This window comes from Antrostomus carolinensis, unplaced genomic scaffold (genome assembly GCF_000700745.2).
Source record: "Antrostomus carolinensis isolate BGI_N321 unplaced genomic scaffold, ASM70074v2 scaffold30447, whole genome shotgun sequence".
Lineage (NCBI taxonomy): Eukaryota > Metazoa > Chordata > Aves > Caprimulgiformes > Caprimulgidae > Antrostomus > Antrostomus carolinensis.
The window spans coordinates 10,851-37,479 of record NW_010328532.1 but is presented as its reverse complement, the minus strand read 5'-3'; the positions used below and the strand labels follow the sequence as shown (position 1 = coordinate 37,479).

General features: G+C 40.5%; 1 protein-coding gene across 1 annotated transcript in view; it reads right to left on the bottom strand.

The window, feature by feature from the left end:
- RC3H1 (ring finger and CCCH-type domains 1) overlaps window positions 1-26,371 on the bottom strand; it is a 35,588-nt gene extending 9,217 nt beyond the window's left edge. Inside the window, exons 1-13 of the mRNA XM_010172284.1 lie at window positions 26,141-26,371; window positions 18,639-18,759; window positions 17,100-17,339; window positions 15,780-15,955; window positions 14,784-14,984; window positions 13,419-13,551; window positions 10,672-10,790; window positions 8,589-8,701; window positions 5,283-5,564; window positions 4,688-4,905; window positions 2,798-3,174; window positions 1,505-1,636; window positions 748-900 (exon numbers count right to left, since the gene is read on the bottom strand). Coding sequence (XP_010170586.1) covers window positions 748-900; window positions 1,505-1,636; window positions 2,798-3,174; window positions 4,688-4,905; window positions 5,283-5,564; window positions 8,589-8,701; window positions 10,672-10,790; window positions 13,419-13,551; window positions 14,784-14,984; window positions 15,780-15,955; window positions 17,100-17,339; window positions 18,639-18,759; window positions 26,141-26,371 — 2,496 coding nt within the window. The remainder of the gene's footprint in view (window positions 1-747; window positions 901-1,504; window positions 1,637-2,797; window positions 3,175-4,687; window positions 4,906-5,282; window positions 5,565-8,588; window positions 8,702-10,671; window positions 10,791-13,418; window positions 13,552-14,783; window positions 14,985-15,779; window positions 15,956-17,099; window positions 17,340-18,638; window positions 18,760-26,140) is intronic.
- Window positions 26,372-26,629: the final 258 nt, after the last annotated feature.

Below are 26,629 nucleotides of genomic sequence, written 5' to 3'. Positions count from 1 at the left end.
AATAGAACACTGGTGGTACTTCAGAATCCTATTTATTTTCTTCTGCATTCATGGCTTTCAATAATGACACCTTAGCAGCTCTCTCTCTTTTTGCAAAACTGACCTAGCAAAAATGCAGCAGCACAAAATAAGATCACAGCCAGACACTCATGGCTTCAGTGAAGGACTGAATAAGCACAGCACAGAGTTAGAAACCGCCCTGAAGAAGAATCAGCTTAGTCTAATGTTACAACTATGCTTCTCTCAAAAGCCTCATGCAAGTTTTGGGTATTCTTGTGGTGACAAATCAGAGTCCTTCAAGTAAAAACTAGTTAACATTGTTAACAGCTGTCACAACCACCTCAAAAGGAATTAACAGCACAAAGTTAAGTTACAGTTTCTCCCTCTGACAGAAAGAAGTAGAGGAAGCACCATATGGACATGTTTAATTAACAAGCTGCCAGTACAGTGTGATTTTTGGATTTCAAGTAAGTGTAAAGGATCATGGCAAAGTATCCCTTGCTATCTGCGGCTTTAGAGCAGCGTGCTTAGCCTGCTTCTATATCCAGAATTTTAAAACAGCTACACAGACTGTTCATAACTTTGAAAACAAAGCATGCTGCAAACATGCAAATGCATCCTTTGACTGTAATGCACTTCTGAGCTTAAACACAAGCACTGCCACGATCCTGGAAAGCAAATGAAAGACTCCCTCCCAACCCACAGGAGCAGCAACTTTTCTTCCTTGTCCCCCTCATCCCTACATACCGCCATCTCCACACTCCTTGCTGCCACAACATCTTTGGGTTTTGCATCTTTGGTTCCAATGTAGGAGCCGATGGTGTCACAGGACCAGGGAGAGTACTGGCTGTAGTCATTTCCTTTGTATTTCCCAGCCACCTTCAGGTCTTCATCCAAGTACTGTACAAACACAAAAATCTGGTTCTGTAAGCAAAGGGAAGAAGCAGCTTCACAGTCACTGCTACTTAGTTCAACAGCAGTGAACTTGAAGAAAAACACCACCAGGATTATTTTTTTATTGGCTACATCACCATTTGGGATTAGGCCACAGCAAGCATGAAATGTGTGAAATTCTGATCACCTGGCTATACTCCCAGTGCTGACTGTTCACTTGGCCAGTCTGAAAGTGGTATTTGGACCTTGGTTAAAAAAAATAACCCTCTATCAGGCTGTTAGTTAATTCTAAACATGTCAGGAGCAGGCAAAGCAGAGTCCAGTAACTGTGAAGACTGACTACTTCAATTAATAATGGCTCAAAACTAATTCTCTTGGTTGCACCAAAAGAAGATAAATTGGGATTAGTGGTAGATCAGAGAATCAACAACCAACCAAGAGACTGGAGACTGCACTGTAAGGGCTTCCCACCTGGAGCCCAAAATCTATCCCCCTCCGCAAACACTTCCCAGTACTGTAGTGTTCTAATTTTCTTCTTGTCTTCACACAAAAACCTCAAAGTATATTTTAAACATGCTAGTAAGTCACATTTTTGTCAAAATATGCTTACCTCCTCTGAATGAAAAGGATGAGGCAAGGTTGGTGATGGTGCAAAAGGAGGTGGAGAAATCACCTTCCTCTCTTCTAGCTGGGCCATGATCTCTTTTCTTCGTCGGTGAAGTTCGTCCAGGCTGGGATGCGGCTGAAATGAAGACAGAAATACATTACAAAATGTATCAGCCATATGCTGCAAGAAAAGGAACATACAGTGAACAGACAGTATCATTACAATAATAAGTCATGATCACTTTGTTAAAGCCTATTTGTTAACTTTCACGATTAAATAGGACACGCGTGCTCCTACGTTGGCCAGAGTGTCAGTTCAAGACACTATGAAGACCAGAAATGTTATCTGCCTAAAACTGATTCAATCCCCAACTAACCCAGACTTCTTAACTTTAAAACCACTAATCTTTTAACTCACAGGTAGCTCAACATGACTCTGTGCTGCAACTTAAAAAGTTTCCACTGGAACATGTTCCAGCATGGCAGGTCCTCATTTCAGTCACATGGGGGAAACGGGTAGAACTCTACAGATCACAACCTACACACAGTTAGCTTGCAATTATTATTCATTTTGCAATAAAATCAAGCATCCCACAAATGTGTCCAACTCAAAACTGATAAATCTATAAGCTATGTTAAAATGCTTCCTGGATTCAGCAATATGATTCAGAGCCTTTAATCTGAATGACAGCTACATAAACCCAACTATTCTACAGGACTCAATTCCAACAGGTAATTTACTAAAATAAGTTTGTACACTTCTACTAGGAAGACCCTCCAGTTAGTAATCCTAAAGTAGAGAAAATCTGGAAGAACAGGATTTTTAGTTCCTTTATCAAGGAATGTAGGTTTGAACATTTTTTTAGGCACAGAGATGGTCAGTCAAGATGGGCAGTACAAGAACACACCTGTGACCATTTGCACACACTGTATTTAATCTGTATGAGAATGAGACTTGTCCTCTCCAGCCTAATCTTTGTTGGAGAAGCCATGGCCATACGAGACTTCCAAAATTAATCACAACGCTTTTCTACTTCAAGCCCTAAGGGGCAACCTGCTCTTTCACATATTAACACCATTACAACTGCAGAGTTGACCAGTAACTAAACTGCCTTCAAGTTTTTGATGAGCTTTGTCAAATGTATCTACCCCTTCTTAAAGTTCAAATTCCTCACAAAACCATCACCTCACTGCAAAAATATTAGTAGGTTATATCTACTGCAAAAATATTTAATTTCTCAAGGAGTTTATATCTACTCTCTCAAACAACTACAACAATGCAATATAAAAACCACACCCTGTGGCACGAAGGTCTGATCTGACCGAGATGTGGAGCCACTGGGCAATAACCCTCTGTTTGCTGGTATCTGTCTCTGGATTCAGGTACGTAGGAAGGAACAGCTGCTTGTGGAATTTCAATGGGTACAGGGCTTCCTCGGACAATCTCCTCTCGCTGGTACGGCTGGACAGGGGGATACACGCGCCGGCTGTCGTAGTGCGGTGGGTATATGGGTTGTCCCATGGGAGGATACTGCTGCGGTTGCGTGTACTGTGGGCTCACCACACGATCCTGAAGGTAGGGTGGGTAATGGTCTAAGTAAGGTGGAGCAGGTTCAGGAGCTGATGGAGGAGGTCGGACAAAGCGAGACATGGACTGAGTGGGATAGTAAACTCCTGAAATAAAGCAAGAGGGAAAAAAAAATCACAAATAAGATACAGAAAGTTATTATCACAACAATCCACAAAACCAAATCATTTCATATACTCCAGCCTACAGGTATCATGAAGAGAATGGTATAAATTAATTTGTTTGTTGTTTGCCCCCACTGTCTAACTGGTATCTCTACTCAAAAAACAACCACAGAAGACCTTGAAAAAGCAAAAGTTGATCCAAAGCTCAAGTAACACAGTTTAATTATCTAAATAAGATACCAACAAGGTGTAAAGGTTACTGTAGCTAGAGAAGAGAGGGTGAGACTGAGCCCATCACAGGTGCCACAGAAGTCCAGCTAGCATACCAAATAGAAATAATTCACTGGAATGTCCCTGCAGATTGGCAGGAATGCTTTTAGCTAGACAAGACCTAAAAAGTAAACTGAAGATTAGCCTGTACATCTTTATCCACACACTGACATTCAATTCGTGCCAGCGTATCAGTCACTGCCTGTGTAAAGAAACTTGGATTAATTAGAATTTAAAGGTACCTAAAGATTTGTTCTACGTCTTGAACAGTACAAGGAAATGTCAGTACCATGAATCACTGAAGACTTTTAAGACCACAGCTCCCAGCTATCTGAAGATTTTAGTGATCTATCTGGGATCTCTGGATAATTTAAAACCATGAATGAATACATGCACATCCTCAACAATGTGCGCATCAAATTTTGTGGACAACTTAGATCTTCATTTGCACACAACAATAGTATGTAAGGTTTTTTCTTTTTTCTTTTGAAAATGCTCTGCAGCTTTCCCAAAAATGATCGTCGTCCTCCTCCCCATTTCCTTTCTAGGGTTTTTTTTTTCCTTCTTTCCACTTTTGGTCTTTCATTCCTTATTTTTCTTTCACATTAACTTCACTTTATGTTGTTTCTCTCTCCAGTCTTATGTTGCATAAGAACCATTCCCTGTCTTTATAGCCACACTTTTTCCTTTTAGTCTCCTTCAGTATTATCTTTCTCCATTTGATCTCTTCATACTTAAAACTTTTATTTCTTTTTTTTGTATGTTTTTTTCTGCCCCAGTCCTTGTCTAATTTCATTTGTCTCTACCCATCTCATGCACGTGCAGACATTTCTGAAACACTCATACATTTTTCATTAAGTATGTTAAGTACTTTCACCCCTCAAACAAACTCCTCTGCTCATTAAGTTTTACTTCCATTTTCCATGAGTCAAACTGAATTAAGATTTACTGTATTAGATCCCTAATCTAGCCCAGTTGGGAAGAACTCAAGAAAGAAAGATTTGCTACACTGGATGGATACAAACCTCTGGTTTCACTTGCACTGGTCCTCAGTCAAGACATAAAAAGTCTGCCAATTTCTATTTCATTGTTCCATCACCACATTAGTGTCCACAGTCCACGTGATATGCAAGCAAATTCTAACTTTAGGGCTTAAGGAAACACCAGAGCAGGAAGAAAGAATGAGTATGAAGATGAAAAATAGAGACCTTGGTCTCAAACTTACCTTGTTGGTACGGTGCTGGCTCAAATGGTGGGGCAGCTCCTCTAGGATCTTGATAAAACATATCTGCTTGCTGAGTATTATACAACTGTGACCCTCGTGGTACCATTTGCAACTGCTTGGTGACAGACACGGAAGGCAGATCTGTTGGTGCTCGAGCGGGCACAGGATGAGGGTTGACTGGTAAGGCAGAAATAGAGCTCTTGGGGACAGATTCCAGCCTAAAAAGTAGAAAGGTGACACTGCTGATTAAGGCCTGATGTAGCACACTGTACTTTAAAACATTGTTCTTTGTCTATATTCCACCTTCTGAAGGCTTACATCACCTTCTCCAATAAAAATATAAGCAAACAGGCAAGTAATGTAGTTTAGAGTTTTAGCTTTAGTTTTCTACTCTACTCTTTAATAACTTTTAAAAAAACCAAACAAACCCAAACAACCAATCCAAAAACCCAACCCAAACCAACCCAACAAAACCCAACAAAACAAAACAACCCAAAAAAGCCTTGTTCTGTTTCTTTTCTGGAGCATGGGTTTACTCTGTTTCTACTGCACATTTACACACATGACACTTTGAACAAGTTAGGAAGACCCGTACAAGTCAGGAGGGGATCCAGGGGCACTGCTACTCAGATGGTCCATCTTCCCTGGCTTCAGAGCAGTTTCGTAACCGGAATCAGTCCCTCGAGAAATAAGTTGCGTCACCGTGCTGCCTGTTGACACAATTCCATTTGGCAGAGCAGAAGTTTTCCTATTGGGCAAGTCCACTCCCCCTTCCTCTGAGAGGATAGCTCCTGAAGGCAGGCCCACCTCATTTAGCTGGCCCAGGGAGGCACTCAGGGGTCTTCTGGGAACCAGACGCTTGTTCATTTTACGGAATCTTCAGAAAAAGAAACCATACATCAAAAATTGAAACAAACTAAAAGGAGCTGCATTTTCAAGATTTTTTTCAAACACAGATGCTACTGAAAGCTTCAAGTTTTAATTCAAGTTTCCTAAGGGCTTGTGAGAAATTTATTACAAATATCTGTTAAGACAACAACTGCACTGGTATTTAATAACTGTTAATAGCAGTTTCAATCAGAAGAACGAGGGTGGATTTTTAATGGCAAGTACACCAAGAATTCACAGCTGAACTTCACACAGCAAGTTTAAAATCTTATTTCCTGCACATATATGCATTTCAGCTGTACGTAAGAAAATCAAAGCCAAACACCACAAAATACTACTTACGGTGACAGAAGCTTCAGAATAAGAATCACAGATTATTCAGTTTTATTTTATTCAAAGAAACTAATAGCAGAAAATAAGTGACAAAAGATAAACAGATTCCCTTTTGCACCATTTGTCCAACAATAAGACAAGTCAAGCCTTTATTGCCACGTGGTATCTTTTACAGCACAGCTTGTCAAGATTTATGTTACTGTAACAATATGTAGCTTACACAATTTGCATTGTTTGACAAATTAAGTGATCACAGAGATAAGAGCTCTGTGAATACACTGTAATTCTAAAAACCTAACTGCTTCTGATAAGTCAGAACAAACATGCACCTGCTAACTAATGTTCCACAAAAATCAGCAGACTGACAGTAGTGGACCAGCAACAAGAGCAAACTCCAGAGTCGAAGGTCCTCCACTAAACATCCTGCCATCAGCTTAGATAGCAGAATGCAGGTGGGAGGGGGGTATTTGTATGCCTGAGTGTTCCCGTTGTTTATATTGTAGAACAAGAGGCCATTTCCTATGCAAGAAGGTTTTCAAGAGGGTTGAAGCCAACACTTTCACATCCTACCTAACAGGCAAAGTGAGATGGTAACACAACTAGGAATGTACACACATTGTTGTAGAAAATAAAAAGGAGGGGGCAGTTATACTCTGGTACTCAGTCTTCAGTTAGTCTCTATGTTTGCCTACAGGCACAGCACCACACCAGTGCAATGGGGGCAAAAAGGTGGTTTGGTTGCTTTGTTTTTCAGATGTGACTGAGCACAGAGTCAGGCAAAGTGTGATTTTGCTACACAGATTTGAGCTGTTCATTTGTAAGAGTTCATTGACTATCTTCTAGCCACCTTCTTAAATCTCCACCAACACTCCAATTTCCTGGCTGGATTTAATCTTTACCCACATAATCAAACCATAATTTCAAGCTACATAGCGTTGAGAGTGGGCATAATTCAGATGCATTAAAAAGGAGTCAACAAACCAGGCTATTACCTCACTAGAAGCACTTGAGTAGGGTCAGACTACAGCTTTCCAAACATGTGCTGTTCAGAAGTCCTCCTGGCATCTCATGCCAGCCCTGCAAATCAGCTGGACACATGGAGGTGAGCAGAAGTGAGTGCTTCAGGCTGAACTTACAGCTTTACTTCAGCATCCTGCTCAATACCCAAGCCAAGCAGCAGCAGGAGGTTGGGAAATCACTGCCATGTTCTCCTGTCAATTACTTCTGGACATCTGCCTCCCATCAGGTCTCAGAGCCACAGTGTCTGATGGCTCCTGACTCTCAGAAGGCTTGCACACAACGTGCAAGTTAAGGAGAACTGGCCATCCCTCCCCATCCATCTAAAACACAACAGAACGCTCAAGAGAGGCACACATGTACAGACACCCACTCCATCAGAGGTGACAGGAAGAGTTTAGACAGCACCCTCTACGATAAAATACTTAGAAAGAATAAAAATTGTACAGTGCTGCCCTCTGGATTTTCCTGAATGATTTAAGGAATCTTTGTTGCAGTCTCTACATGTGCAAGACACAAGAATAACCTAAGAAAGTTTAATACTTGCCTGTGCATACTGGGTATTGTCCATTACCAAGAGAGGAATCAGCTGCTGTGTAAGCAAGTCTAGATTATAATTTGTTATTGAAGGCACTACCACATACTGCCCCATAACCTTCCTGCAAACTTAAAAGTTCTGGGTAGAGATATAGGAACTATCTAGCAGCAGCAATGTGTATTATTTATACTAAACAGTTTGGAAAGGAGGAACAATATCTACTCAAAGGAATTAAGCAAAGGTAAAATGTACAAAGAAGAATTGGAACTCGAAGTTCCCTGGCCACCAACAGAAACTGCTGCAACTTGAAACAGAACAAGCCATCACTTCACCTGTCGACAACACTGTTACTAATGTCTTTTCTTAAAAGAAGTGAATTATTTTAGCTCCAAACCCAAATAAGTTAGATATACTGCATAAAATACATTGTATTTCTTTATTTTAACTCTCAAATAATCCATTCAACTTTAAAAAAAAAAAAAAAAAAAGAAAGAAACACCCTTCAGAGCAGCAGCAGTTTGCTCTTGGGATAACTGGGTGCCCCTTCTAATTCTGTAACATAACTTATTTCCTTCAGAATTCATATGACCACCATTTTTAAACTCTTCAACAATAGCTTTAACCACTTTTAAGTTACTGCATGGTCTAAGAGTTTCGAAGAATAACTGTTGCAGAAAGAAGACTTGCAATGTTCATTTTTAGCTCTCTGCAGAGCCTGAGCAGCACAGAACAACAGGAGAACCCCTACATCTGGAAAACTGCCAGCAACTTCCTTCTCACACCTGAATATAAAGGCAGGTGAGAAATGCACACAAATAAAGAACCATAATGGATGAAGTCAAACATCATGTTTGGTCACACTTAAGAAAAACAGCCCACCTCCAAAAATCTCAAGTAACACTCGTGTAAACATCAAACTTTCAGAGCTGCCTTACTGCTGAAGAAAGCAAAATATAGGATACTGAAGAACAAACAGTTCTAAAACCTACAGGATGACTGCTACAAGTTTTTCACATTATTTCTTGCTAATGTAACAGACAAGTGATGCCTTCTCTCCACCTTCCTAGATATGATAAAAGATGAAACAAAGCCTGGATTGATTTCTACCGTAAGAGGTACACTTACTTTTCTAGCTCCTCCTGTGAATGTGCAAAGGTGCAGCTGGCCCCTCGGGGGCATCCTCCTCTCTGCTTCATGTCACGGCACATGTATGTCTTGTACTTGCTGTGCTGAGGAGGCTGACAAGGTTAAAGCAACCAGGTGAGAAACCTGCATATATGTGCACTTAACCAAGAGCTGAATATATTGCCTTATTAAAAGCCTGATGTTTATTGGCAATTCCTTCAATTTAAATGTTCCAAAAGTACCTAATGTGAAATAAACGACTGGAGCAATATTTGTGCTTGCTTCTTCAACAGAACTAAGGTACAAGAGTAAATATTTTGACAACTACGTCACTATCAGGTTTTTAAAACATTTTTATTCAAATTCCTTACTGGAGCTGGATGGGAAACAGATGTATGTTTCAGGGAGCAAGTGGACAAAACTGATACAGGCTGGATAAAAAAAAAAGCTGTGCTTAATTAGAAATTGTCAAATATTCATCAAGCTTTGTGGTAGACAAAAAATAATTACAACTAAGTTACTTAATTTTCCCTTGCTTTCTGTTAGCTCAAAATGGCACCTGAGTTACATTTCATCACGTTCCTTCTTACCCTCCTTTGGACTAAAAATCTCTTAACTATCTATGATAACTATTTCCATCAATAATTGAGGATGCAATTTTACTCCTAAGATAGATCAGCAAGATATGTATTTTTAAGTTTTCCCAAGAAACAATGACTTACTGCAATCTTACTGTCTGCATGTACGCCCATTTGCCAGTCTCTAAATAAATTTTGACAGCAGGCCAGGTCTCAAAGACATTTAAGTCCTTACAGTTTTTATGGCAGAATTAAATCAGGGTATTTCTGCCTCTATCAGAGCTCCCACTGAGGGAAAGGTCTGTAAAAGTAAACTCTTGCTTTCTGAGAAACTCAGCCAAGAGATGTAAATCTGTAAGAAGCCATCTGCAAACTGTTTTTCCTTTCCTTCCCTTTCCCCATCTAGGATGTGAAACCAGGATCTAGGCAGGGTGTACACAGCTGCACAGCCCTCTGCTGGCCACTGCTGCCAGCCAAGCAGAACTCTTGCCCAGGCCTCAGGAAACGTCCCCTTTCCCACTTTTGGGAGGCTTTGGGTTCCCTTCCAAGCAGCACAGCATGTACCAGGTCTGGGCGATGGTCTCACCAGAACAAAAACCCTTGCTGGTTTTCCCACCCCAGTTTCCACTTCTTTTCCTGCTGCTGCTCCTTTTGCTGCTCACAGTGCTCATTAGGCATCCCAGTGAACGCAAAAAGGTAAATCAGCAGAAATAATTCTCACTCTGACTGTGCCTTTTTATTTTTCTTTTTTATTTTTTTAACTAGTTCAGCTCCCCAAACCAGCTCTCCGAGTGCTGAAGCAATGGAGGGACTGGGAGTGTGTGATAGGCAGCTTTGTCTTTCAGGAGCAGCTAGCATCTATATCGACGTAGCTATACAACAAAATGAGATCAAAGGAACATGTGATAAGATAACGATGAGATAAGCTAAGATAGATATTTGGCAACATCGTTGTGTTTCTGAAACAACAAAATTTGCTTCAGGAACTTGGATTGTACCTTTATATTAAGTCTGCTCAAATCTTTAAACTTCACAGACCATTAAGCACAGGTATAAGAGTAACTTAATTAACACAGAGGCACCTGGCTGAAGTGTGTCACATTAAAACAAACCCAAGACAATTCCGACAGATCACAGCACTAGGCACCCCAGCTTCTCTTCCCCACCCTCCCGTCAGAAGTGTTGCTTAATCATTTCCCTAAGCCTGCAGCTGGATCAGGCTGTTTTCATGCTAGTGAGCTGTGCAAATTAATGCAACAGGCACTGGAGGGAAGTGTGGAAGTGTGTTGTTTTGGGTTTTTTCATTTCTTGTTTGTTTCTTTTTTGATAAATATGATGCAGCAGCAGTGATATTTTTAATCAGCTCCTCATCAAACCAAATCTTTCCAGATGCCATTAGTAAACATGACATTCTAAAGATGACATTCTATTATTCTAAACCTCTACTACTGGATATAGACAATAAAATTAAGGGGTAAGCATTTCCTAAATGATTTAGCTTTTACCTGTTGCTGATCTGTTCCTTTCTTGCTGTGATTCTGGATATAATCAACTAAGCCATGAACCACAGTCCTCACAGCAACTAGTCCATTTTCCAGTTGTTCCCATGTTGGAGGTGGAGCATCTATTGCATTGACAGCAAACAGAATATAAAAAGAAAAAAGTCAGAAGGATTTTCCAAACCCAGGTACAAAGAAGCCATCAGTATCACAAACCTTCACTAGACAACAAAAAAAAGATTTTATGGGAAGTGTGTGTCATCAGATAAAGAGCGTTCAGCACCTTAATTCAGGGATATGTGCAGCTTAAAGAATAAAGCCACCTATAGACTCAGGATTCAACCACGCACATGATCCAGCAGCTGTATTGTCAGCATGTCAAATTATGAAAGCTTTGGTAAAAGGAAGTATCACACAAGAACTCCAGAGTAAATGCACTGTACGGACTCGGCACATAATAAAAAAAATCAGGCTGACAATCCTCTGCAATCTGACTCCTGAGGATAACAATCATTCTGCACAAATACCATCGTCACTGGCCTAGATCGCGCAGGCAGAGTCACTGAGCAGCAGAAATTGATGCATCTCACGTGGAAAGATTTTACAAGGCAAATCTGTGTATCAGACCACCACCTAACATACAGCAGTGTGAATCAATTGTACAGAATTAATTCTATCGGGGCACTTGTTCTCTCTATTTAATTTACTTTTCTAATAGTTTAATCTGTTCCAGCAGACTGCTGGACTGCTGGAGAGAGTCCAGCACAGAGCCACCAAGATGATGAAGGGAGTGGAGCATCTCCCTGATGAGGAAAGGCTGAGGGAGCTGGGGCTCTTTAGCTTGGAGAAGAGGAGACTGAGGGGAGACCTCATTAATGTTTACAAATATGTTAAGGGCGAATGTCACGAGGATGGAGCCAGGCTCTTCTCAGTGATGCCCAGTGGTAGGACAAGGGGCAATGGGTGTGAAATGGAACAAAAAAGGTTCCACTTAAACTTGAGAAGGAACTTCTTTACAGTGAGGGTGACAGAGCCTGGGACAGGCTGCCCAGGGAGGGTGTGGAGTCTCCTTCTCTGGAGACATTCAAGACCTGCCTGGACGCCTTCCTGTGTGATCTCATTTAGGTTCCTGCTCCAGCAGGGGGTTGGACTGGATGATCTTTTGAGGTCCCTTCCAATACCTAATATACTGTGGTTCTGTGTGACACTCTTACTGCATGCCTACATGCTCTGATGCAAAACATAGGACCTCAAAGTGCTTCACTAAACACCTTTCAAGATCTTTAGCAAAATTACATTCTATTCCACTCACAAGGACTAAATTCTTGCAGAGGAGCTTCCAACACACCTATAGGACAGCAGGGAAGTAACTCAACAGCACAGAGGAAAAACACCAAGATCAGACTCACCTACTGAAACTGAGTGAGGCTGTTAATGATTCCACTTTCCATATCAGACTTTGGCTAACAAATTTGCAGTACACACACAGTTTTATCCCTGACTTGTTACACTATGAAAGATTTGGGAAGAAAGTATATCATCTCCTTTAACTGTAAAGTACAAGTGGTCCCATTTGAAAGGTAAGCTTATTTGTTTAAGCAAGCAGAAGGTAAGAACTACAACTTTTCGTCTCCTGAAGTCATAGTTTAAGCCTTCACACTATTTTGATATTAATATTGATCTTACAAATACTAACAGGTATAAAATAAAACGTCAGCCACAGCACACTGTTCTGTCCCTTCCCTACTCCCTCAGGTGGCCCATCCTCACAGTGCTGATGACTTTTTCCAACAATTTACATCTTTCTCTCCTCAATCAACAGCTTAGATTTTATTTCCCAGTTATAGTCTTTCCAACTAACTTCCCCTTCTCAGATGTGTCTTTTCACACCTTTGCAGAACTACATATTAAAAAGAAAAATACTAAATTCCTTAGGACAACAAATCTTTCTTGTCTAGACTGATTTTTGCCCAGCTTCTAACTCGTCAGTCTATCGACATTGTACTTCAGAATCCAAAATTGTTTACATAGAAGATGCATCATGATTTTTAAGCTGCCTCTAAGAGAGTCTTCAGAGTACAATGCCTGCAGGCTAGACACCTCAGGTCAAAAACTAATATACAAAATTTCTAGAAGAAAGAACAAGACATACAAATTTTAGGTAAGTTAATGTAAGTCATTAATCTACTAAGTATTTTATTGAAGACTTCCCTTAGTTTGTAAATAAATTATTTGTTCTGGTAAACAACTGGAGAGAAAAAGACATCTCAGAGTGACAGCTTAAAGCTCTGCATTAAGCATAGTGGTTCTATCAATCTTCCTGGTGTTTTGCAAATCTGGTTTCAAATAGCAGCATGGGTTAGAAAAAAGGGGAAACAGATGAAGCTAAGAAGGCTGCCACCTCCTCCAGTCAGCACTGCCCAATAAGAAGTATGTACCACATAACCTTACAGAACCATATGTATTCAATGTCCCTATCCATGCTCACCCACTGCTGTCAAACAAGGAGGCTCTCTTCAGAGAAGTGGTGAAATTATTCCTGCCACGCTTTTGAATCTATTTTAGCTTCAGAATAGTTCAGTTCATCACACAGATTACTGCTGTTCCCAGGCTGGTTATGAATACCGCTCAAGAATCTTGAGTTAGAGGATGTTTCCTTCCACTTGATGAACAGCTTTCAACCCTTTCAACAGTGTAAGCTCCTCTTGCTAAACTGTTAAGTTATAGTTTTTTTATAAAACATCTAAACTTACCTGGACTGGGATCAATATTTGCCAGGAGCTCTAGGTGAGGTCGAAGGCGATTCAGGTTAGCTGGATCTCCAGTCCTCTGAAGAGCAATAGTTAATTCCTGAACACTCTGTGCAAACGAGGCTGGGGTCTGCAACTTAAAAAAATTATAATAATTAACTTTCTACAGACAAAGCAATCCTCATGGTTTCTGAAGGTTGCTCCACAAGCTCACAAGAGCTGTCTTCCAAAATTGGAGTAAAATGGGTTTTGGTTTTTTTTGGTTGTTGTTTTTTGTTTGTTTGTTTTTGTTTTGGGTTGGTTTTATTTTTTGTTTTTTTTTTTTTTTGCACAAGCCTGTTGCAGTCAGCACCTTCTATTAGATTTCTCCTCTGGCAGTAAGAATGCACAATTCTTTGACATCGCAGGTTAAAATACAGATCTAAATATACAAAACAAAGGCTGGTGTTATTTCTAGCAATGTAAATGTGTTGTGCTGCCACTCAGGAAAAAAAACCACAGAATATCAGAAACCATTTAATTTAGATTTCTGAAGAGTCTAATATAACCAATCCCTGAACCAACAGATTTCCACCCAGCTTTAAAATGAGTATAACAGAGAGAGATGGTTGAAGGACAAAGATAGCTAGCAATGTTCCATTTACTAACATCACACAATTTCAGTACATAAAATCCTTTAATTCCACCTAGCTCCTTCAGGAGATGTCTGGCACGACACCTGAAAAGATGGGCAAATGCATTAATAAACAGCAGGTCTATCTTGAAGCTAATCCTCCGGCATGGCAGCCAAAGCAATTGCTTCACAGCTTTTGTAACCTTCAACAAGGTTCCGTTCTTCCCACCTAGTTTAGGCACTTAGGTGTGGGTCCCCTAATTTAAAGGCCCACTTATCCTATGTTCCCTCTGAATGAGGAGAGATGTGGGCATTTCCAAAGATCAAGTCATTTTATTTAAGAAATGTGCTTCCACCTCTCTTTCTTACTTCAGGTATAGACTAGGCGACTGATTTTCTTTCAACTTATGCACTAACTTCCTGCCTCAAAACATGAACCATGAACCTCCAATACTGCACTGGCAGTTGTCAGCTGTTCTGAAAGGACACATCCCAGCTGTGCAGCTAACCTCTGTGCCTTCCCCTCTGCATAAAGAGGTAAAGTAGAAAGACAGCAGGATGGCAGAGGGAGCAAGAGTCATTAAGTTACAAATACATATTCCAATTATTTAGGCCATAGCAGGTTTTGAAATAACAGAGCAAATGATTAATGGGTGAGGTGAGTACACACGAGCACAGTTTGTAAATTCATTTTACAAGCATTTAAATCTACACTTGCAAAAAAGACAGACAGGGCTGATTTTCGGTGGCTTTACCTTGTCAATGATAGACTGCATGTGGGATTTGTGAGACTGGTCTCCGTATAACAGCGAGGACCACTGATCTGGTGCAATGCGTAAACCTGCTTCCATAGCAATTTGAACTATCTGGGAATCGTGTTCCCTTCTCAGAGCTTCGTAAGTCCGAAATTCCTCCTTCAGCTGCATGAGGGAGGAATCCTCGTCACGCTTTGTCACCTAGTCGGGAGAAACGAATCAAATACAATTAAGCAAGATAAGCCAGACATTATGTAAAGGCCAAAGCTAATGAACTCTTCAGTCAGCAACTAAGTTCTTCCCTCTAAATTAAAACGAACTATGATATTATGGAGTGAACACTAGTTCCTACTAAAATAATACACTCTTCATGAACTGGAACCACTATGAAATGGATACCTAGCACAGTTTACTCAGACTCTGACCTACTTATTGGTGGAGATGTCACACTTCTTAAACAACTTCACAGCATCCGCACCTTATTTCTCCAACCAAGGTATTTTTTTTTGTATTGCAGAATTCTGTTTGAGGGTACAACTAGCAGCAAAGCATTTTTCTCCTCATTTAGCAAAAGCAAATGACATTTAAGTTGAGCACCTAGTAATGGACCATTAAATACTGTAAAGTACAATAAACAGCTAAAGTTCTCTGGATACAACTGTGACTTCCAAGAGCATCATATTTCTGTGTTTCTAACATTAACAGAACTGGGAATTTTCCAGCTTTAAGCCTCTTCTTACATACAGGTTTTGTTACTGTGCACCTGGACAGAGTCAAAACTTAGCTTTACAGCCTAGAGTTGCAATTTCAGCCAACGTTGCCATCATAGCTATACGACAAAGAACTCTCCAAACACACGTGGGACTTCATGAGTAATACTTTCTGCAACTACACATATTTTTAGGCACATTTAATGTTACAGGACAATGACAATTGAAAACAAAACCAGTAGTTTTTATAGTATTATGAAATCTTCAAGCAAAATCTTCTTCATACCTTGAAGCACGAGGCTCTGTAAAGAAGCTGGACAACATGCCCAATGCTAGTTTTAGAAGCCTGAGGAAATCGTGGCTCCAGTCTCTGGACCACAAAGAGAACCAAGACCTTTCGTGACAAAGCAGATCCATCTTCCAGAGCCAGGAGAACCAGCTTTAAAGCTTCCTCTTGCATTGCTGGTTGGGAAGGGAAATGCAAAGAAAAGAGACAAAAGATGAGAGAACATCAAGAAAGACTCCTGTACCAATTCCTTGTTCCCTACAAGTGGGAGACCAGCTACAAACTCCCTCCAGAACACACAAACAGGAAAGTGAGCTGAGCAAAAAGGGAAGGAAAAGGGGTAAGGAACACTTCCAGACTCCCGGCCTGGGACTGGGGAAATAGGACTTTTTTTTTTTTTTATTATTATTATTATTTATTCTATTTTTGGTATCAGGTGATAGGAAGACTTCTTTGTTCCTGTCTATATGTCTCTCTTGATTATTAATATCAGAGTTTTCAAAGTGTATTATATATTTGTCCCACACTTAAGCCAGCAGAAAAAGCTGAAGGCTGAGGAAGAGCAAAGTTGGTGGTTCCCATGCAAGTGAAAGAACAATTAGTGCCCACACAAATAAATTAGGTGCTGTAGCACTGCATATTTTGCTCAGTAACAAGCCTCTCTCTTCCCTGCAGTGGTGCAAAAGTTAAGTCTTCATTCGTTTCAGTGGGGAAAAACCTCTTTATTTTTTTTTAATTTTAAGAAATTGGCTTCATATTTCAAGGCATTATTTTTGTTGGCTCTCAAGAAGTGAAGTCTACATTTTCAGTAATGACATTTCTTTTTAAAAAAAAACCCCAACACAATTCATTGTTTAGTAGTCTATGAAAAGGAACTTAATTTGTAAGTATGTAGCTTTTAAAAAATGCATACACATACCCCCCAAATGTAACAAATCTCTCTCCACAACTGTTTTGTACGTTTATTACCCTCAAGAAGGAAAAGAAGCCATGTCCAGTCACTTCTAGTTAACTTTAGTTTTTCTAGAAGGGTCTTACATCTTCAAAGATCAGCAAGTGAGAAACTACTTCCCATTTTATCTTCTCACAAGAACAAAAGGACACATATTATTCTGAACTTTACAGCAGACTTGCAAAAGCACTATAAATGTGAGAAAGTCCTTGACAGCAGCTCAATAGATATCTCATTAAATCCGAAGACCTGCTTTTCAGAAATTAAGCCACTGCCTAATAAAATCACTCACGTAATGTGACACTCATTTATCAATCCTCAATTCTTAAGTGCTGCTGGTACAGAATTAGTACCATGATGTTACCTACCTGGTCCAAGGAACTGGCATCCTCTGGCTCTCACCGCAGCCCAGAGGTTGGAAGAGAGCTGCTGAGGATTTTGATGCTGAAGAATGAGCTCTGTGACTGTCCTTTCACCAAGTGACCGTGCTGCACGCATGGCTCTGATCCGCCCTTCTTCCTCCACTAGCTGGCAATGAACTAATGTCACCAGTTTCCTTTGCATGGGACGACTTAGGACGCTCTGAGTAGTACTGTTAAGACCCACACCTTCAAATCAAAGTGAAGCAGAGGAAAAAATAAACTACCTCATATCTCCTCCTCTTGTGCCAGCCTTCAACCACTGCACCGTAGAAGTGCAAACCTAGTTCTCCTGATGCCCACTTTGTTAAACAGAATGCTGGAGAAGGCACATCAGAAGTTCATTTTTGTCACAGTTTTACTCAGCATTAAAAGCAAACAGTTTTGACAGCAAAGGGAGTCAGCTTTCCCACACGTTTATGTCTTGCGATTCACTGCTTTTGCTCTCTAACGAGGTGGAACCTCTAATGAATTTTCTTCCCGTGTTGGAAGTCTGTCTTGCACTCTCCCATGGATTCCCAGGTGACTCCTCTAGTGTAGGATCACACTGCAGTCCCTCCCGCACTCATGGGCTTCAGGGATCACTGCTTTCTTCAACCATTTGTCTGTTTGCACAAGACATTTAGTTTCTTCTCTGTATCTGGTATCTCCACTAGCTATCTCCTAGCCAAACTGACCCGACACAGGAGTTCAAAACTGCTTGGGTGATGTTTAATTACGTGCAAAAGCTGATTTACAAACGTGTTGGGAGCCACTGAAACCAGGTTACAAGAACAAGTGACTTGCTGGACACATGGCTGCCACACTGAGCACGTTCCACAGCACAGAGCTTGCTCAGTGAGTCTCTACTACTCGGATCAATACTGCTAACACACTGTACTAGTTGGGAAAGCCTGAAACAGCAACAGCTTCTTATAAAAATTCGTTTTTGAAATCTCTACTACTTGGCTTGACAGATTTTTCAAGTCTACCGTGTGTAATACAGATAAAATCCACACTCTTGAACCCAGTGCAGTTTTGCTAAATTAGAATTACTCAGATTGGTTCTTGTACAAAGAGTAGCACTGATTTCTCTTATATATCCAGTAACTTCCTTGTTTTAATTTATTCCTTCTCCAAACAAGCTGCCTTACTACAGTTACCTCAAAGCAAACCAGAACTCAAATAAAATAAAATAAAATCTATTTTTACTTAGTCTGCAGAAGTCAACTCAACTTCTCAACTCACAAAGTTTGTCTCAACTTACTCTAATGCAGCCAAATACCTCACCCTTTTCACAGTATTATTTTTGACAAAAGGCCTTTAAACCCCCCCCCCCCCATAAGGTTATGAAGTCATAACCTTAACACTTAGGAAATCTGTTTCAATTCGTTTTTAAGCTAGGTTTATATCCATTTTTCAAACAGACTAACTAATCATTTGGACAGTTTGTTTTGCATCTTATTTGTTTCTAGTTTTCATTTTCAAAGGAAACAATGCAGGAACTACCTCTTGCGCTGCTGAGTGGTTTGAGGTACAATGCTAGTTCTTCCACACATTTCTTGCCCTCCTCATAATGCTTGACGTCTTCAGCTCCACTACATAAAGTAATTGGCTGCTGCTCAGGAACCTGGAAAGAGATGACATGTACATCTACCATGAATACGCAGAAGTAAGTGGCAGTCACACTCACAAACACCACATCAAGCTTATTAATATCAAGCACTTCCTGTTTTGTTCCCCATTTCTCTATTAGTAAGCATTTTGTTCAGCTTGTTTAATGAATAAATAGCATTAAAAAAAATCAACAAAAATGAAGACAAAAAATGTAAAGAATTTATCATTAGCAGATTTCTTTAGTGGTTGACATGAACTAGAAGCAGAAGGCTTATTCCTTGACAAAAAATGTTACACGAGAAACATGGCACTTTTTAGAACTATAAAACTTTGGCAGAAGTAACACACATATTGGAGTCTCCTTCTCTGGAGACATTCAAGACCCGCCTGGACGCCTTCCTGTGTGATCTCACTTAGGTTCCTGCTCCGGCAGGGGGATTGGACTGGATGATCCCTTCCAATCCCCGACATTCTCTGTGATTCTGTGATTGAGTCACCCTCAACACTTGCTGGCCAAAAACATCAGAACAAACCAGACAAACCCTGGTTTGCAGGTAAGTACAGATTCATATCTAGTGCCCCACAGCTCTAAAATCATCCAGGGATAAGTGATTGGAGTTACTTGGATTAGTAGGAGAAAGACTTAGCAGCAAATATACTAGGACACCCTTGGAACATATTCTGACCAGACCCAATTATCAAGCAGAAGATCAAGTTGTCCTACACTGTGCAGATAAACACATCCTGCAAGTATTAATGTGACAACACAGGCCAGTTACATTCTTGGTTGGTTGGGATTTTTTAAATTCTTTTTTTTTTTTTTTTAATTGTGGCATTTATTTCTTCATCCAGGCATTCACCAGAAATCAGGATTTTTCACAGGAATGTTGGACCACTCCTCTCCTCAAGTTATAATTTTGTTTTTGTTTTCCTCCAGCTAAATTCTTAAAGCTTTAAACAAATTTGAGGGTGCAGCATAGCACTGTACTTACTGTTTCTCAACATCATTTTGCAGCAATCAACTCAACATATGGTAGCAGAGAGAACTAGAATTTCCCAGAATACTAAGCACTTTTTGCATATGCTGTTGAAGTGCAAACAGATCTCAGACTTCAACTTCTATTTCCAAGTCAATCACTATCCTGCTGGCAATAACAGCATGTTAATCTCACAAAGCTGCTTACCAGGACCAACGCAGGCCCCCGATCTAAAAGCACAAGGCTTTAATGCTCGAGTTAGAGACAGCTACAAACCCGCTCACCTTCACGTGCAACCCAGACATGTAGAGAGGAGCATTATCATGGCAGCAGCAAATGAAGGTAGTGAATATATATACTATATATACACACACACACACACACACACAGATATATGATTGCCACTACCAATGTGGACAGGAGCTTTCCTGTCAATTTTAAGAGAAAGGAATCTGTTTCAATCATATCATCACACTTCTCTTACAGGCTTAGACAACTGTACATGCCGAGCTGCTCATTTGACACACATTGCAAAATAAAAAGTTATTAGCTGTATAACTCTTGCTTTTACAGTGCGTGACAAAAAAAAAAGTCTTTGAGTCTAACATATAAGCCCTAGTTAAAGAGAGTTGATACCACTCGAAAATTACCACCATCAAGATAGCCTGGATCAGACAGACACCTCCCCTTTTACTCCTATTAAAGGGAAAAACAAAACCAAGTTTAATCACACCATGACAGCAAGGTTAGCCTGGATGCTTTTCACAGACTAGAGTTAACTTGTGAAGTTTGGGGGTGGTTTTTTTTGGTTTTGTTTTGATTTCAGGGATAAAGTGGTGTTTGTTTGGGGTGGTTTGGTTTTTTTTGCCCCCCACCCTTTTTTTTTTCATCTGTAAGCAAGAAAGCTTTCAGCAAAAGGAGATTTTGCAACTGTATGTTACAGTGGTCAGCCTGTAACTGTTGCAATAGCCTCAGCTGGACTGGTTGCTTAGGATTTGGGAAACAAATACTAACATCTTCACTATTTGCTTTCCACGTTAACAGGAATATTCCACCTCCTTTTCAAAGCCACTGCCATTTCAGCAGTCTGCTTCTGTCTGGGAAGTTATACAAGCAGAACTGGCTTATTGATCAAACAACGTGCATCTCATGCCTTTGTGCCAAGACAGAGACTACCCAGTCTCTGCCCTAGTTACTGCTGTAATATATTTGGTGCAAATTCCTTTTTCCTCCTGCAAGCTATTCTGTCTGGCACTGGTGACAACCTGAAATACAAGCACAGCATCGCAACACCCAGCAGACAAAGGCAGCTGGGAACAGACGTGAACAGGAAGCCGCGTTCAGCCCTGGATTTTGATCTTGAATTAAGGCAGGTTTAGCACACATTCACAGCAGCGGTTTGGAATGCCATACACAGCACAACTCCACCAGCGAGACACAAGGACTGTCTAGGCAGCTAACAGAAAGCTTCCCCCTCCCCCAGGAAAAAGCTGCCATAGAAAAACTTCCAAGAGTTCATCAAGCTATTCAACACTCTGTATCTGCTTATCATTCCCAACACTTCTCTTTGCAAGGGAAGCTTCAGTGTAAAAATCTAGAAGTCTTGCACAACTGTACTGTTTGCAAAATGAGTCTGAAAGAGATTAGAGTTTAACTTTCATCTTTAGTTGAATAAAATTGTTCAGTATTATTTTGTGGTTTCAGGACTCTTCAGGAGACAAGAAAGCGTTTCTCCCCACACACACTTCATCTTCACTCATGATGCATCTCAGTAATGCTTACAAATAATTTACCCTTTTGCTGGTTCTATTATATGCACTTCCAAGACACTTTTTTTTTTTAACATTTTGGGTTTAGAATGATTTTAAGAAGAGCATCTACCAAGAGTAAAATGGTAAAGACATGATTCATAAAAGTCACAGGAGATCTGAATTTTAATTTTGGCTCTGTCATGGAATTGCTGAGGGACCACTGAGAAATAATTCAACTCCAAAACATTTTCACTTCCCCTTTGCAAAATATCCTTTTAATAGCATGCAGGACCCTATGGTCTCTTCTGTTTACAATGCCTCTTGAGAGTCTCAAAATAGATGCCCTGCAGAGCCAGTTCATTATTTCCATCCTCATCCAATATTCCATTCTCTCAGACACCACACCCTTATCACAGTTTTCACTGCAAATGTATTTACATAATATAATAAACACATCCCAAGTGAGACTAGAACAAGACAGGAAAAATAATCTCAGCTGTTTAATTACTTTAAATTTGTGACTGTCTGCCCTGGCAGTGAGGGCGAGTATCCAGGCAATGGAATGCTGCCCTTCAGCGTGACTACCGGTGCCTGTGGGAAGAGGCATGAGGAAGGGGACCAGAAAAGAATGCTAAAGCATCATCTCATACCAGGCAGTGATTGTGAATCGGTGATTTAAGCATAATTTGATGAAGGATGTCAGCTTGAGTTGTCACTAATTACCATTAGACATCTAATTGCACAGAATGAGAACATGTTAAACAGGCCAAATCCCTTTTTGTCTGGTTTGAAAACTGTTTCCTCCCCCAGATTTTTTTTTTCCACCCCTGCTTCCTGCCAAAAAAAGTCAAACAAAACCCCAAGCTTACTGTATACAGTTCCTCAAATAGTTTGCACTGAGGACAACTTCTTCACAGATAATTCCTCTTTTTGTGGCACATCATTTCACCCAAACTTACCAATACAACATTATCAAACATACCGCTAGCATTTCTTCAATCCTCATCTTCCCCTTTTGAAATAGCTGTTTAAGATCACTCCACCCGTTCTCCATAGGAGATTCCACCGCCTAACGCCTAGAATTGTATTGATCATGTCCAGCAGGAGACTGTGCAAGGAATTAAAACACCACAGGAATTTTTGCCACTTAACGTCACCTGTTTGGAACGTGCACGCTGCTGTTTCATGGGTTAAAAAACAGAAGGGAAGAGATTAGATGACAGATGTATGATTATGCACCTTCAAAACACAGGCCTGGTGAATGTTTAAAATAGTTGTGTATAGTAAGCAAGATGTGGAAGCCTGAACACTTAAAATTCAAAACCTCATTCCCATCGAAACTAGCTTAAGGGATTTCTTTACCGGAGAAGTTTAAAAAGCAAGGTAGCCCGTGAATGCCTTTTTGATTTGTGTTCAAGGCCATTGTGCCTCCCTTCCCTGACAACACGCTTAGCTCCTTGCTTAGACACTCTGCTATTTCCAGCTCTCCCCTGAATAGTAATTCCCACCTTCCCCTTAAATCCCTTCTCACTGCCATCATCTTATACAGCTGAACTCACCTATACATGGGCTGAATTGCCAACCACTGCCTTCCAGAACAGACCCTGTAACCACTGGTGATGTGTGCCGTGCTGTAGCAGGGCAGCAGGAAGTTGAGTCTCTACAATAGTTAATTTTCACATCAAGTGTGGCTATAACCCAGGCAACAGGTTTCATTTTTGGCACAGGGTTGGGAGAGGGAAAATTGAGAAACAGCCTATAATTCAAGTAAGAAACTAACTCTTTTCACCATTAAAGTGACAAAACCTACACAGAGAGATAATGCTATTGTCAGAGAAATAGGTTACTGCTTCCCTGGGTGCCTGCGTGACAAATTTAGTACATTTTCCCCAGAAGCACAATCCTGCTTATTTCACCTATTGTGCCTGTGTGAAAGCCAACCAACATGGCTTGTTCTGGAATCCTGTCACTGCTGCCAGTCACAGCAGAATAGATTTGTTCCTTCAAACTGCTTGGTCTCCTCCTCCACCTCCAGCAAGAAAGTGCTTAAATGTGTGAACTTCTAAGAAGCCTCCCCAAAGGGAAAAGCACAAACTGTTCTTTTTCTCCCCAGATAAAAGCTTTAATTGTGTAGTACTCTAAAATGAAACCTGTTTTTTTGAATTTATAATTTAAAAATAAAGCATTACACGTCTCCATGGACTCGGGTTAAGGTGTACAGGGGTTTGTTCAAGACTAGGGGGCATTAATGACACATACACTCTCCTGAAACTAAACTAAGAAGTGTAACAAGAAAATGGGCTTTGTTTCACTAAAGTTGATGATACTACTCATGCTTTGTAAGTTGGCTTGCTGCTCACAGGTTATTTTTGTTGACATGTATCAAAGAGACAATTTTCTTAACGGGACAGAGTTAAAAATTAATGTAGTTTCTCTAAAGTATTTTTTTTCCCTTGTAAAAAGACAAAAAAAAATGGCCTTAAGAGAGTCTAGTGGAAAATGGTAACTGTTCTCCCGTCCTCCACAGCAAAGCAGTGCACTACTTTTCTAGTATTCCATAGTCTGGCAAACACGACAGATGGAGGGAGGGAAAGGGAAAGAAGAGAAGGGAGGGTGAGTTATACTGAATGCTGATTTCATTCACACACTCAGGGAAATCAGGAGCTTAGAGGGAGGTGGTGCAAATTTCTTTTAAGGGGAAATTTTGTCAGTAATAAAAACCCAGCTGAGATCACAGATGATTGTTTAGGTAAAAGAATGCAGGAGCAGCACACATGCAGGAATGAGTGGCAAATGAAGGGGAAGACAATACTGGCTCTTTTGGTGGCATCTGCAGCTTTAAGATCACCACAAAACAAGTTCCTATGAATCCTGATGACATATAAATTTAAGATATAGAAAGGAGCACCACCAAAATTATGTAATTAGTTCAAAATTGGAACCTAGAATTCAGAGCGCTCTCAAGACAAATACAACACTATCATGAAGCCACTCTTGCTTCTTCATACCTCACACACATATGGATGAGGAAACTCCAGTTGGCTAACTAGCAAAACCAGAATAAAATTTTGAATTGCCTGTAACAGAAGTAGAGTGATTCCTCAAGCTCATTCCAGAGGATCTTGGTTTTAGGGAAATTTTAATTCAGGCAAAGATCAAGTTAAAGCTATCACATCAATTCTTAAAAAGCGTAATAAACGCACACAAAGCAACCCAAAAAATGCAGGAGGAGAAAGACATTTATCATAAATGTGGACATTTGGATACAGCTGGAACTATTCCAGAAACTCCAGAGAGGAAAGAAGAAGATACAAGGGAGAAAGGGAATGAGAATAATATGGTATCACCCACAGATTTCACACTGCCTGGAAGCTCTGCAAAGATGGCAGCGTACACGGATCACAGAAATGGAAGCACACGGTCTCATCGCCCTCTCCTGCAGAGCAGGATGAGTCACTTAGTACAGCCAGGAACACAACTCAACTTTTAAACTTCTGAAATAACTTCCATGCCACATACCACAAAACAACAAGTTAGCCATGGTACTTGATAAACCAAACAAAAAACCATGTCTGGATCTCTAGGTCACAGTACCTAATGACAATCCTAAGAACATCTTGCTTTTCTCCATATCTTTTAAAGTTCCTTCACAACATAGCTCTTCTCTTTTCCTGAGCTATGGATCTCACTGAATTTTTTGCTGCCTCCAACTCCACTGAGCCCAGACATGGAAGCGGAAGAAACCAAAACAATAACCCTGCTATAGTAATTGCATCTCATCTACACTTTTGTTCCTCACCTACAAGTCTGACATGATTGTCCCTCCTCTCCCCAAGCCCACAATCCTGTCCAGCTTTGGGAGGTATGGGTCACAGGAAACTACCAGTGATCTAACCATGATAACCTTACACCAATTTAAAGTTTGTGCTGCACTGAACAGCGTGATCCTGCTTTGCACACACCCCTGCCACTCTCCTCAGCTGCCATCAGTACCAGTGCTACTGGAGCACCCACCTCCATCAGATCACCAGGTACTGGTTCCAGCAGAAAGGGGAGCCTTGGGCAGGCTCCCCCCTTTTACCTATGTGGATTCAGACTAATGTCAGCTCAGGAAATTACATTTCCATAGCACAGTTTAAAGTTAAACATAAGGCAGTACACAGGCTGCTATCAGAGGGTTCTGTCCCACTTCCCTTATTCCCCCCTCCTCTTTTTGGGACAACGGATCACAAGTCCACAGGGTGAACGTGGTAAAGCAAGTAACACAGGAGAAGAACAGCTTCCCACCAGATAAGCTCACAGATCCTTTTGGCAGAGCATGGCTAGGTACAAGTTAGGGAAGGCAAAAGAGAACAGAATCAGCCCTTTCTGGTGACAGCCCATGGTTACCCTACATTAGATGTCACACAAAAATCACAGTCAGCAACTGGTAGAAGCAAAGTTTGAACTGTTGTTTCAGGCACCTCTACTACAGCACATCAAAGGTTGTAAACCTGTATTCATCAAAGTCAGTCTACAAGAACATAGATGTCTACTCTACACACCAATAACACAGAGTCAATTCTTTATTCATTAATTGTCCACCTAAAAGAAGAAAATCAACATAAAACCAGATATATATATATTTTTTTTTTAAACAAAAAGGAAAAAAAAGCAGCACCGATACCTGAGCACCCACTAGTTGCAGCAAGGCTGAGTTCACAGGAAGGAGTTCAATGTCTGTATTGATAGTGGTCTGGTCAAAAGGGCAAGCCTTACGGTGGAGCTTGTTGAGGCACATCTTGCAGACAGTGTGGCCGCAACCCAAGCTGATGGGCTTCCGGATTGTTTCGTCGAAAGTCTGTGTGCAAATTGGGCAGGAGAGAAAATCCGTCCATTGTGGAGCTTGTACAGGCATTGCTTCAGGAGTTAATTGACAAGACAAAAATCTAAAGCACAGATTCCACTGGAATCAAAATCTTGGAAAAAAAAAAAAAGTCTGTTTGTTTTTAAATATCTTCTGTAAGTACAGACAGTCAGCACATAGTGTGAAACATAACCTAAAAGAAAAGAGAAACAGAAAGTTAGCATTCTCTACTGGACTGGCATGTGAAATCCATTGTGCTAGGTAAACTCCACTTGCAGAGGTATAGCTGAATGAGGAGTGCAGTTCTGA